General features: G+C 51.4%; 1 protein-coding gene across 22 annotated transcripts in view; it reads right to left on the bottom strand.

The window, feature by feature from the left end:
* The window catches only part of MAGI1 (membrane associated guanylate kinase, WW and PDZ domain containing 1), a 357,879-nt gene extending 348,648 nt beyond the window's left edge, over window positions 1-9,231 (bottom strand). For all 22 annotated transcript variants that reach the window (XM_075433225.1, XM_075433229.1, XM_075433230.1 and 19 more), the window contains exon 1: window positions 8,869-9,231. In XM_075433225.1, coding sequence (XP_075289340.1) covers window positions 8,869-9,154 — 286 coding nt within the window. In that variant the 5' untranslated portion in view covers window positions 9,155-9,231. The remainder of the gene's footprint in view (window positions 1-8,868) is intronic.
* Between the last annotated feature and the right edge of the window lie 3,352 nt (window positions 9,232-12,583).

Here is a 12,583-nt window from a genome sequence, read left to right as displayed (position 1 = left end):
ACTGATTTTCTTCAAAACCAGCTGAACCATGCTCCTCAGGGTGCCCCACCGTGAGCCCAGCGGTGCCTCTGGACGTGCTCATGCAGACAGGCTGCCGCTGCTCCTCCCAACCACAACCAGCACGAATTAAGAAGATATTCTATATTAGTCACTTTATTGTTTAAGGAAAAATGCATACCAGGGAAAAGAGAAGGACATGATTCTTTGTTTTGCATCGGATTAATCCCTCTTTTGCCCTGAGGACAGGGAGAGAACAAAGCCCAGGCTGGACCAGGGGCTGCCAAAGCCCCATCAGGCGTCCTGTCCCCACGCACCAGCACTGCAAAGGGGAGACCCAGCCCGGAGATGACAATGTCCCCAAACCCAGCCAAACCACAGACTTCTCCCCAGGCTCAGCAAGCCCAGGGGAGCAGTGCGGGCTGTCCTCCAGCAACGGCCCGGAGGAGCACGAGCTGCTCGAGGCACCGCATCCTAACTGGGCATTCAACAGCAACGTTGCATCCTATATTACACATCGACACAGGCATTTAGGGTTCCCAAGAAAAGAAGATGTTGGTCTAGACCACTCTGTCATCAGCTGGAAAGACAGCCACACTCCTGGCTGGTCCTGCAGAACGCACTCAGCTACCTCTGCTTTTAGAGATGGCCTCAGTGTCAGTAACAAATCCAGCAGTGAACAGGGAAATCCTTCCTCAACCTGACGCTTTTGGCATCTTTCATGTACCTCCTGCTGCTCGCCTCTCCCCGCCTCCCCTCCAGCCACCCCTGGCCTCCAGCAAGGCTTCAGTGAATTGTTCCTCTGCAAGTCCAAGTCCCAGGAGCATCCTCCTGTATCCTTGCCACTTAAGTTCCTAAGCAGGAGTTCTACCCACACTTTTGGGAAAGGGGGAGGACGGGTATGTTTCTTGCTATATTAAGAAACGCCTTCACAGTTATTCTGCATCCCAGGTCCTCACCTGCCCAGTTCAGCCTGTTTGGGAGGTAACTTTCCCCTCTCTCTCTCTCTCTTGCATCCAAAAAAATCCCAGACATCTGCGTCTGTCATCAGTTCGGACTAACACCCACTTAGCACGGGCTCTGCACCACTGGAATAAGAGAAGTTGAACATCAAAGTGGGGCTGGTTGTTTTTTTTGAAAGTACACAATATCTGCACAGCTTTGTTTGTGTTGAGGGAGTGGCTGGATTTTAGGCAGCTTCTTTTTCAAAGGCTTTTTGTTAATAACTGAATTAAAACCCCAGAGCTGAGGTTTTCCCCTTAAAAAACAAGCCACTGTGATTAAGGATATGAAGAAAGAAAAGTCGGTCTCTTCCCAACCTAATTGTACTGAGGCAGTGACTTTGGGGCTCCAAAATTACAGATGTATAATCCAAGACAATGAACTCTTTAGTCAAGGATTAGCAAACCATGCAAAACTGATTCCTTATTCAAATGCCTTCCAATTGTAAGGGCATCTGTTCCACTTTGCAAGTCATCCCAAAGGCTTTGTTTGGTTTTTTTCCTGCTCCATTATGAAGACAGGGCACTTTGCATTATTTTCACACTAAGTGCTATTGTTTAGTCTAATACGGGACAGTCAATGAAATTCAATAAATATTTTTACCTTATTTTTCTTTTAAGTTACGATACAAGCCCTCTCAAACATAAAAACAGGAACTGTTCTTAGTCAAAGGCCAGGTCTGTAAAAATGTAGCCCAAAACGTCAGGACCTGAAGAAAAAACTATTTTGTTTCTCCAAGGTCTGCTAGGGCCGGTTTAAAAAAAAAAAGAAGTTATGTAGATTTAAATAATATTACTAACGCAAAACAGTTCAGCACAAATGATGCCAAAGTCAGGACCAGGGACTAGCAGAGCGAGCGGTGCCATCATTCCAGCCTGTAGCAGCAGAATAGCTCTGGAAACCATTTAAGATGTCACAGGAGAGAGGATGGATGGAGTGTCTGACCTTTGGAAACTTGCGGGGTGGATCTCAACAGAAATATCCCAGCTACCCTGAGCCACGCTGCTCCTGCAGGGCCAGGAAGGATGCTGGCCCACCTATTTGGTCTAGAAGGAAAAGCAAAAAAGAAAAACAAAGAGAAAAAAAAAAAAACAAAACAAATCAGCCAACATACCAGCCCAATGTAAAAGCTGCTCTGGAAACAGGCAGCCTCTTCCACAGCTCTTCATCAGATCAGTAGAAAACAAACTCTGGGCAACAGCCCAGGCTTAGGTTTGTTTCCCAAAATCATATCCTTGCAGGGAATCCCAAACTGCAACCATCAAAAGCACTGAATATGTGGATCTCTGTGGGCTGCCGGCTCCGGCGGGACTCGGAGCCTCACCCGTCAAATCGCCACAACAGCAAAGCCAAAGCAAGTCACGCGAGACCGAAATATAAAGTGAGAAAACAAAACACCAAGTGTCAAGAGAGACAGAGAAAGTGATGATAGCGGTGAAAATTGTGTTTCTGCAGGAGCTGGCGTTGCACGCTCAGCAGCGCTGTCACTCAGCCCGAAGAGCGGCTCCTTTCCCCGTCCTGCGAGCGGTGCCTCCGGCGACAGGGCACCGGGAGCGGGCGAGATCTTCACAGATCACAGGGGGGACGACCCATCCCCGCGCCCTTGCTGCAAAAAGGTCACTTCATAGTTTCTAAAACGCAATAATAAAGTTTCTTCTACAGCTGACCTAGAGTACGATGGCAGAAATACAGAACAAGAGGATCCCAAATTTTGCTGTACCAGGAGTTGGGACACGGAGCTGGAAGGAGCTCAGATGTGATGGAGGGGTCTGAGTACCAGCCCTCCAAACACCGATTGCTCACGGTAAGGATCCCAGCCCTCAGCTAACATTTTACCTCAATTCTCTATATTCTCTCTATAAATTCATGGCACCTGCTCATACAGAACCAGTACACCATGCTTTTCACTGAGAAATTTCAGCCACTCACAGCAGACAAAGATCAAAACCCACATGCCTTCATTTACAAGTTCCAGAAAAAGTCAGAGCAAGTGTAAAAATACCCCAAACACCTGAAATAACTAGCAAGTGTAGCTTACGTCTGGACTAAGGTAAGGAAATGTCAGTAACAAACTTGTTCAATTATTTTAAAAACCTCAACAGAGGACTCGAGGCTCCTACTCTTGCCCACAGCTCAGACCTTGCTAATGCCGTAGAAAAAGCCCTTGAGGCAGCAGCGCCTTTGCAGTTTCCACGCTGGCTTCAGACTGAGGGATGCGGAAATCTAACGAATGAGGGACGCGTTGGCCCAAATCTGCAGTTCTGCACAGCCACAAAAGTGCTACTCAGAAGATCTTTACACCTTAACATAGCTGCCCTTGGGCAAATGCCTTCCCTCTGCATACACACACCGTCAAAGGAGTAGGGCTATTTCGGAGGCATCAGGTAAAGAGATACAGAAACACTCGGAAGAGATCTGTGAAACTGCAGCCTGAACCAGGGAAAAATGACAATCCCAAACACAGGAACACGATGAGCAACTGATGGTTTGGCTTTCAAAGCTGTTAAAAGCAGTTCTTAAATTTCTAACAAGATACATGGAAGATGAACCTTAAATCTCACAACAGCAGGTCAATAATTCACTCATGCAGGAGCTGTAACTGGGTGTTAAAAAACAAACCAAAACAACGCACAGGACGGTGTTAACATCTTATTTTGCAATGATGTTGAATGACTGCTCATAATTAGACTATAATTGTGATTTAATTGCTCTGTGATCTGACTGGCCATAAAGACGGAGCCTGGAGTCCCATCTCAACGGGTGGAAAGATTAACCTTATTGTGGAAAACATAATCCCATTTCACACCATTAAAAGGATCATATTAATTCCTGAAAATCTTTATAAGAGCAAAGATGTGGCACTTAGGCTCTAAGGCCCATCTCTGGGGTGCTGCCTCTGGGCTCTGGAGAGGATGGATGACTGCTTTGCCACAAGCAGGATCAACGTCTAAATCCTGACAAGCACTACACTGTAAATTCAGGCAGAGTAAAGATAAGGTCTTCCTCACAGCAGTATTTTAACACACAGACATATACACTTCACAACTACTAAATGCAGTACTACTTAAAAGAAGATTATCGATTCGCAGCAAAATATATTAGCAATGATGTGAAGAAGAGATTCTGCCTTTTTTTATTTTACCTTTTAGCAGTGACTAGCCCTGCACAATGCTCATCCCAGCCGGCCAGTGTTGAAAACAGGCCTTATAAATCTGAAATACGTGAACGTCTCCCAAGTTTTCGGATGGCAAATCTTTCACTCCAAATCCACTTGGGTCCTAAAAGAATTTGGGTCAAGTGGAAAAACAACTTACAGAATTCACCGTGCAAGCGACTGGCAGTCAGCTACGCAAAGACTAAAGGGAAACGCTTTTTGGAGCTCGCACGTGATGCTGCAGAAGAAAACTCCTAGGAACTGCAAGAGCTGGCTCTCCAAACAGCTCTTCCCTTCGCCGGCCCAACGGAGGCGGCTGCCTGCTCGTTAAGCCGAAGGCACGCTCTGCTGCATCTCGGGGAGGCACCGGGCATCAGCCCTCGCCCTCGGTCTCTGCAGTGCCGGGCACCGGCATAACCCGCTTCACATGGGGTGTTCAGCGTCACCCACTAACAAAGTGACACCCTGCTTCCCAGTCCTTGCAAAACTACTGAACACATAAAAAAAAAAAAAAATCACAGATGCATCAACTTCTCTCTCCTTTTTTTTTTTAATGCTCTACAAAAAAAAAAAAAAAAATTATCCAAGACAGCAATTCTCTCACAAGCTCTCTCAGGAAAATAAAATGAAAAGGTCCAAAGACCAGCTCACGCAAACATTTTGAAGGATGCTGGTTTCGTTCAGACTATTACTCATAACCGATTCCAACTCTTTACGATCGCTTCGTACAGCGAATGCCAGCCTGACATTGAAGAGTTAACTCACTGCACCACATTTCAGAATTTATCTTAGGGTCAAGTTAATGTTTGAAAAGAAACAAATGCAGCTGATAGTGCCGGGTAAACAGTGACCGTTTCTGTTTGGGATCACCACGCCGGCTCCTGTTTGCCCTGTGCAGGGCTGAAAAAAACCAAACCACCCCACCCCACCTCCCTACTGTGGGATCATCCCAGCTGCAGAGTACTACGAAAATTATCCATTGCATAAACTGATCTCAAGTCCTCCAGGTTTCAAAGCAATTGGTCATTTACAGCTTGGGATCCTGAGATTTGTTAGGGAAGCAAAGCGTTGAACCGAGAACTAGAAAACAATTTAAAAATAAGCACAGTAACACATCAACTGTGACAGTTCCCCACACCAAGCACCTGGCTTGGTCTGATTTGGCACAGGTCATCTAACCAAGGAGCGAAAAAAATAAGAGGCCGCATTCTGCAATCTCTCAGAATGTGCCCATCTCTCACTGAGGGAGAAAGCAAACCCAGATACCTTGCCTTCAACAAAATACGGTCCTTTTCGTTATAGCTACAGCGTTAATTCTTCCCTTGTGAAGAACGGCACGATAAACTTCTGTTCTGTTGTGCTGGAGTCTGTTAATCAAGATACATAAGAAGAAACAGCGTGCCCGATTTTATTATTGATTTATCCAAGTGAGCTACATGCTATCGATTTATCCCAGTGAGCTATTCTGAAAACAGTGAGTGTATTCAAGGAAGCTACAATATTCACAATACAGCAGAGAAATCATTGTGTTGAGGCAATGCCAGCTTCACAAAAGATTATGCGACCATTGCTCCTACAATTCAATCTATTAATTCTATACTCTCAGACCAAGTAATAATAAAAATGCATTTATTAACTGCACAGGAGTTAATTGCCAATTTCTTCAGAATCTAGGCACAGATGTAAGACGGAAACAGTCAGTCATAAAAGCACTACATGTTAACTGAGGTTTTTTCACACATTTGACAGTTCTGAAAGTTACTAAGATACATGGCAGCAGATTTCTCCTCGCTCTCCCCAAAACCCAGGCAACTGTAGTGATGTATTTTTTTCTCAAATGTAATACCAAAAAAGGGTGCATATGGGGAAAAAAATAAAGGGGAAAGCTTCACTGAAGCTCTTCTGCTTTCCTCCTGCTTCCTCACGGGCTAAGCGAAGGACCAAGCAATCCCACATGACCAATACTAAATACTGTTATTCCAATTAAGCAAATTAATGTAGGTTCCCCCTTTATGTACTTTGTGGGAACCTATTCAAACTTACAACTCACAAAAGCGAGAAAAAATATTGCATGTGAACCTGTAAGTCCATAAACCCTAGTTTAACAATAAAGCCCGTGCACAGCCTATTCCACCTACATTTCACACCCTAGTCCCTGGTCTTCCACTAAGCGCAAGGTCAGAACAGTTCTTTTCTCTGCTCATGCTTGCAGATGACTGACTGATTTATAGTAAATTTCCTGTTTTTCCAGCCTTGTAAATGTCATACAAAATAGACAAGGCAATAAAACATACAGATTTCCAGGCTCATATTGCCCTAGCACTTCAGCACCAGTTGATTAGGCACGCAGAACCGGGAAGAGGAGTAGAATCATAGCTAAAAATGTGTTTATGATCTTATCTTCATACTCCTTCACTGTCTGCTCTAGTACCACACACCTCTTGCGGAATGACAGTTGCGATTCCCATAATGAGATTTTTAATCAACACAGAAGTAATGCATTTTAATTAAAACACTCTCCTTTTCTATGCTTATGATCCTGATCCACAAGGGAGCTCCCCACTCTGCGCAGAACAGCGTGCAGATGCCAGGCTATCATTGACAGGCATAGGGAACTGCTTTCCAGACCACAAACATTTTTTTTTTTTTTTAATATATATTTTTATTCTACAATCCTGTCTACTAAAGCATTAAAAAAAACAAAAAAGATGGGGGGAAAAAAAAATGAAACTACAATCCCACAGTAACCAGGGTTCTCCTCTCTGGATGAGGATCGTCCAAGGTTCAAGAGCCTGCCTGGACTGCAGGCAGGGTTTTGAACCTTTTCCTCCCAACTTCCAGGCAAACCCAACTAGTATGCTAAAACTCCACTCTCTGCCCCTTATTATAACCATATCCTGCTGGAGCTGAGACACATTTACCACTAAATTCTGTCATTTCTGGTGTATTTCCATGACGTGTTTCTGTTTAGACTAACCTGTGTTTCCAAAATAACAGAAAGTTTAATCACAAATTTCTCAGTGTTTTTTTATGCACCTTCCTCCGTCCACCAACACCCATCACATTGCAACATCAGGAGCTGTATTTTAACACTACTGCTAAAACAATCAGTATGCAAAAAAAACCAAAACCACCTGCCTAGTTTCCTCATACTTTTCTCCATGCCTTCCTCCCCCTCCCGCCTGGGCAGGGAAGCCAGCAGGCTCAGTTTCCCTCCCCAGTTCCCCGTGCAGCCGAGAAAACGCAGCAGGGAAAATAGGCATTTTTTTAAAATAAAGCTGTTACAGTTGGAGTTCGACACTGTTTGCTGGAATATTTCTACCGTCTCTTGGAAATGACTAGCAAGCAGCCGTGCTCCGGTGCACCAGCTCCGGGGCAGTCTGGGGCTGACGCTGCCCCAGAAAGGGGAGCAGAGGGGGATTTGCGCAGCCCAGCTCCTCTCCGACACCCCAATCGCCACGATCTGCTCCGGCACGGGAGGTTTGAAGGACGGCTGCGAAATGGGTGCCCGCGGCCCTCCGGCTCTGCTCATCGGCGAGGCCGGGGAGAAGACTTCAGGTGACGGTCCTGCCAGCCCCGTGTAAATTGTGTCCGCAGCGAGCAGCTGGGTTGAACCAAGAACAGGCAAAAAAAACCCCCTCTCGCACCACCAGCCACAGAAAAACCCCCAACTTTGGGATGTACGCGCGTCCGGACGACAGATAAACTTTCCCCTAAGGAATCTCTTGGGCAATAGGAAGAAGCCTTCCCTTCGTCCCTCCGCTCCGGGCTGTCCCCGGCCGCTCCTCCGGCCCTGGAGGGGCTGCAGCCCTGCTCCCCCAGCCCAGTCCTGCTCCCCCAGCCCAGCCCTGGCAATGGGAACGCGTTCCTGGCACCAAACTCCAGTCCTGCGCTGGAAACGGCAAGCCCACAGCCAGGCCTGGTTACGCCAACCTGTTGAGCGACTGTTGAGTGTACACGGATGTGAAGTGGCTTTTTTTTTTTATTCTTCCTTTTGCTCCTCTCCCCATCTCGCACGGGAGGGCTCTTCCAACCCTCTTCCCCTGCCAAGCGACCTGTGCACGCCTTCAGCTGCGTGCCGCCGCGCTGGGAGCACTGGGCACGGGGAAAAAAAGCGCTGGGAGGGGGCAAAAAACAGCAAACCCGAGCTGATGTTCATCCAGAGAGGGGACTTTCCCTCGCAGGAGGGTCACAGCTCGTCCCCTTCCCGGCGTCCGTCACACGCAGCACTTTTTGAACCGGACTCCAGCCCTCATCCAGCAGCGCGGGCGCTGGAAAGGATGCTCGGCTGCTGGAGGGGGGAACCTCTCCCGCATTCCCCCAGCTGCGGGGCTGCCTCGGCCGCGCCGGGGGTCAGCCCCGGACAGGGGGTTTTGCCCCCGACACCCGTGGGGGTCATCCCCGGACACGGGGTTTTGCCCCCGACACCCGTGGGTGCCCTCGGCAGGGAGCGCTGGTGGGGAAAAGCCTCACGCAACGGCTGGCCGTGCTTGAGGCGGGTCAGAAAACTGCGGGGAGACCCCGGGCGATGCGGGGTAAAGGCGCGCAAAGGTACGCGCACCGCCACACGCGGGAGACCCCCGTCCGCGGTCCCGCGCTGCCCCGAAGGGCTGACGATCTTCCTAACGATGCTCGCCTCTCCCACCCAGCCCTTCCCCCCCACGCACCCCCCACCGCGGGGCAGCGCGGAGCGGGTGTCCCGTCCCGGCTCGCACCTTGTCGGACGCTCTTCACCGCGATGGGGTCCTTGCAGCTCCGGATCACCTCCAGCACGTCGTAGCGCGGCAGCCCGGAGACGCGGACCCCCTGCACCTCCAGCAGCAGCTCCCCCTCGCTCAGCGCCGCCTCGCCGCCCCCCTCCGCCGCGCCCGCGTAGGGGAACTCGCCGTGCTCCGCGCCGCCGAGCAAGGCGAAGCCCAGCTGCCCGCCGGGCCCGCGGGTGAGCGAGCACTGCCGCACCCGCCCGGCCCAGTGGTTCTTCCTCTGGACGACGCGGGACATGGCGCTGCGCGGCCCTCCGCGCCCGCGGGAGCAGGTGCGCAGCGGGCCGCCCCACCCGCCGCCGGGCCGCCCCTCAGGCCATCGCCGCGGGGACGCGCGGCTCCGCGCCCGCGGAGGAGGGTGTCAAAAAAAAAAAAAAAATTTAAAAAAATAAATAAATTTTTAAAAAAGCGCTGAAAGAGCAAACCCGGCTGCTCGCCGCCCGCCCTCCCTCCCGCGCCGCCGCTCCGCGCCGCGGCCGCTCTCGGCGGGGCGCGGCGCCTTTAAGGCGATACAAAGCCCCGCTTGTTTTGTTACACTTCGCCCCGTCCCGCTCCGCCGCGCTCCGCGCCGCCCGCGCAGGCGCCCTCGCGCGCCCCGCCCCCGGCCACGCCCCCCCCCCGCGACCCCCTCCCCCCCCCCCCCGCACCCCGCTACACCGGGGGAAGCCGGTGGGTGCCGGCCCGGAGCGGGACCCGACGGCAGCAGGAGCTCCCGGCCGGGGAGCGGAGCTGCTCACCCCGGGAGGTACCCGCGTCCCGGCGGGGAGCGGGGCCGTGATCCCGCGCTCCCCCCGCCCGCATCCCCCGGGAGGGTTTTCCAGGATTCTCCCGGTTGCGCAGCCCCGCAGCCGCCGCTCACCTGCGCTGCCCAGGAGCGGGCGCGGCGAGGCGGGCGACCCGAGGGAAAACTTGCGGGAGGGAATCGTGAGAACGCTACCGGAGCGCGGGGTTGAAGCCGTGCTCGCACCCTCAGCTCCCCGCTTTTTCGGTGCTCGAATGCGTGATGCGGGTTGCATTCCCCCGCTCTGTTTCCCCCATGGAGCCGCTCGGAAGCCGGACAGACCCGCAGCAAGGTCTGTCTGCTGGGGACGGGGACGGGGACGTGCACCCGTCCGGCTGCCCTTGGCCACGGCTCTTCAAAGTCACCCAGAACTGGTGCAAAACTCAGGGAAAATAAGCAAGCACGCGCGTACCAGCTGTCCCTGCCAGGTCACGCTCCGTGCTTCCAAACCTGAAAGCCAGGCCTCAGTTTTGAGCAGTCTCACGCATGACCGAACCCCCTTCCCGCAAGGAATTCACTTGTCGGATGTGCACGTGCCCTATTTTGCTGCTAACCCGGACTGAGAAGTGACACAGGGAAACGGAGAGCCTTGTCTCGCTCCTCACGCTGCCCGTACGGCCCGCAGGCTGCTGCTGCTGTCCCCATTGCTCTCTCATCTCGTGTCTTTCAAGCCACACATGTACCGAGAGGATCTGTGGTGCAGGAGAGCCCATGTGGGATAGCCGGGGATGGAGCTCAGCCTAACGTCCTCCCGTGCAGGCTGAGCTGATCAGCCAGGCTTAGCTCACAGACCTCAAAAAGCAGGGTGAGAGGGGTACCTTCCCTGCCCTTGGTGAAGCAGGGAAGCCTGTCCTTCCCCACACCCTGCATCCCCATCACTCCTTTCCTCCAACTGAGATCTCTCACGTGGCTGTTTCATAAAATCCCCGTCGCTGCAGGCGCTGCTCTGCAGCTGTGGAAGCCGAGGTCTCTGGCCCAAGCAGTACAGCCACCGCCAGGCAAGGGAGCAGGAACGCTTTGCCCGATGTCACGCAGCACAGCCGTGAGCCAGCTCCATCCCCTGCTCCTCTCCCTGGGGAGCAGACAGGATCACCAGCGCTCAGAAAGTTGGAGTAAGTCCTTGAGCCCCTTCTAGGGAGCGGGGCAGAGCCTTCCTGGCTGTGAAGGGCAAATGCAAACGTGGACTCATGAAATTCAAATTACCCGCTGCGTCTAGCCCTTGTTTTCTTCCATCTCTCCAAGACGCTTCTTTCCATGTGGAACTTTAATACTTAATTTTCACGCTTAAAGCTGCGCTGATCCCCTCTATTTGAGCAGCAGTAGTTGCCTTAGGTCTGCTGCCACTGGGTCTGTAACCAGCTGCCCAATTTGTCACTCTTAGGATCACAGCAGGCTTTTTACTGTACCTTGACCAGTAAAAACTGGATCAGCGATCAGGCTAAATCCCCCAAGGGATAAATGCTCCGGAGGCCCACGACCCCCGAGGAGTGGCAGCACGGCTAGCGGGGAAGGGTTTCTCTCTCATCTGTGTGCCAGCTGACAGTTGTGTCACACGTGTGAGCTCATAGCGCAAGGAGACCCTTGTTCACAGCCAAGGGCTGGGTGTGACGTGTTTTCATCACCCTGGTTTTGCGGGATGTGATATGTGACAGCCCTGCTAAGCTCAGATTCATCTGGGATCCATGTGAGTATCACATGAGCTGTGGCTGCCCTGAATAGGTCTTGCAGAACTACTCACGCCTCATGGAAAGATTTTTGAAAAAGCGCTATTTAGAAACATAGTTTTCCTGGTAAGATTTACGAGACTATTTCCAAGGGACATTTTCTGTTTTACTTCCAAACGCTGGAACACTAACGCAAGTGTGAGCTGTTCCCACCATAATCCTAACGCCATCCTCACGTCTGGGCCACTGTGTTCCCAAAATTGTTCTTGCTGGTAATTAGCAGAACCCGCAAATCTCATCCAGAACTTTCTCTTGATTTTGAGACTTTCCTCCTTGACCAACTTCCTACCTTTTTATCTCCTAGTTGCATCCAGTAAGGACCAGCTGATCAAGCCGTTAGGATAGTCCTAGATGCTAGAAGCTGGCATCACTTGTAACAGCTCCAACATAGCCAAGATTTTGTTGTCCTCATTCCTGACCCCGTGACTGCCCAGCACCTCACAGCTGCAATGCGATGGTTTCAGGACATAGCTGCTCCAGCCACCTCTATTGTAGGAAGCCCTGGGTCAGCTGTCAACAGCGCTGAGCCCATGACCCATGGCAGGGCTGCTCCTACCCAGAAGAGCCCCTGACACCAGCCGGATGGATTATCAGATCATTACACCATACAAAAACCTGTATTTGCATTTCAGCTGCGCAGTGCAGCCCCTCTCCCAGGGGACAGCGGTCCTGCCTTGGCAGGGAACTGCTTTAATGATTAACAGAGTGCCTTCATCTCCAACAGCTGCAGTTCCACCAACAATACCCTCCTTTTGCAAAGGTCTCCAAGCACTTTATAAACATTCGTTAATGAAGCTTCACAGGGCACCTAGGGAACAGCTGAACATTGACACAGGGCAGGGAGAAGCTTGGGCACATCCCTCGTCCGAGCAGGGCTGGCTGCAGCCATCCTACCTTACCTGCAGCAGCTGGTCCAGCATCACCTCACATGGGCCCCACGCTCTTCACAGCTCACAGCCCATGACAGCACTGTGAAACCTGGTTTGGGCTGGCTCAGAGCTTTAAGCTGAGCCCAAATCCCTTGCTCTTTTGTCTGCAGTCGCCATGGTTTGGTGGCCTATTTGTTGGCAGCCTCTAATCTGTTGGGATGAGTGGGTTGGTGCTTTCTTCCTCCTTCAGAAGGTGCCCCACATGCTTTGGGCCCCACTGCAAACACACAACC

Source organism: Opisthocomus hoazin, chromosome 11 (assembly GCF_030867145.1).
Source record: "Opisthocomus hoazin isolate bOpiHoa1 chromosome 11, bOpiHoa1.hap1, whole genome shotgun sequence".
Lineage (NCBI taxonomy): Eukaryota > Metazoa > Chordata > Aves > Opisthocomiformes > Opisthocomidae > Opisthocomus > Opisthocomus hoazin.
The sequence above is the reverse complement of the archived record's forward strand: the minus strand, read 5'-3'. Positions and strand labels throughout refer to the sequence as shown.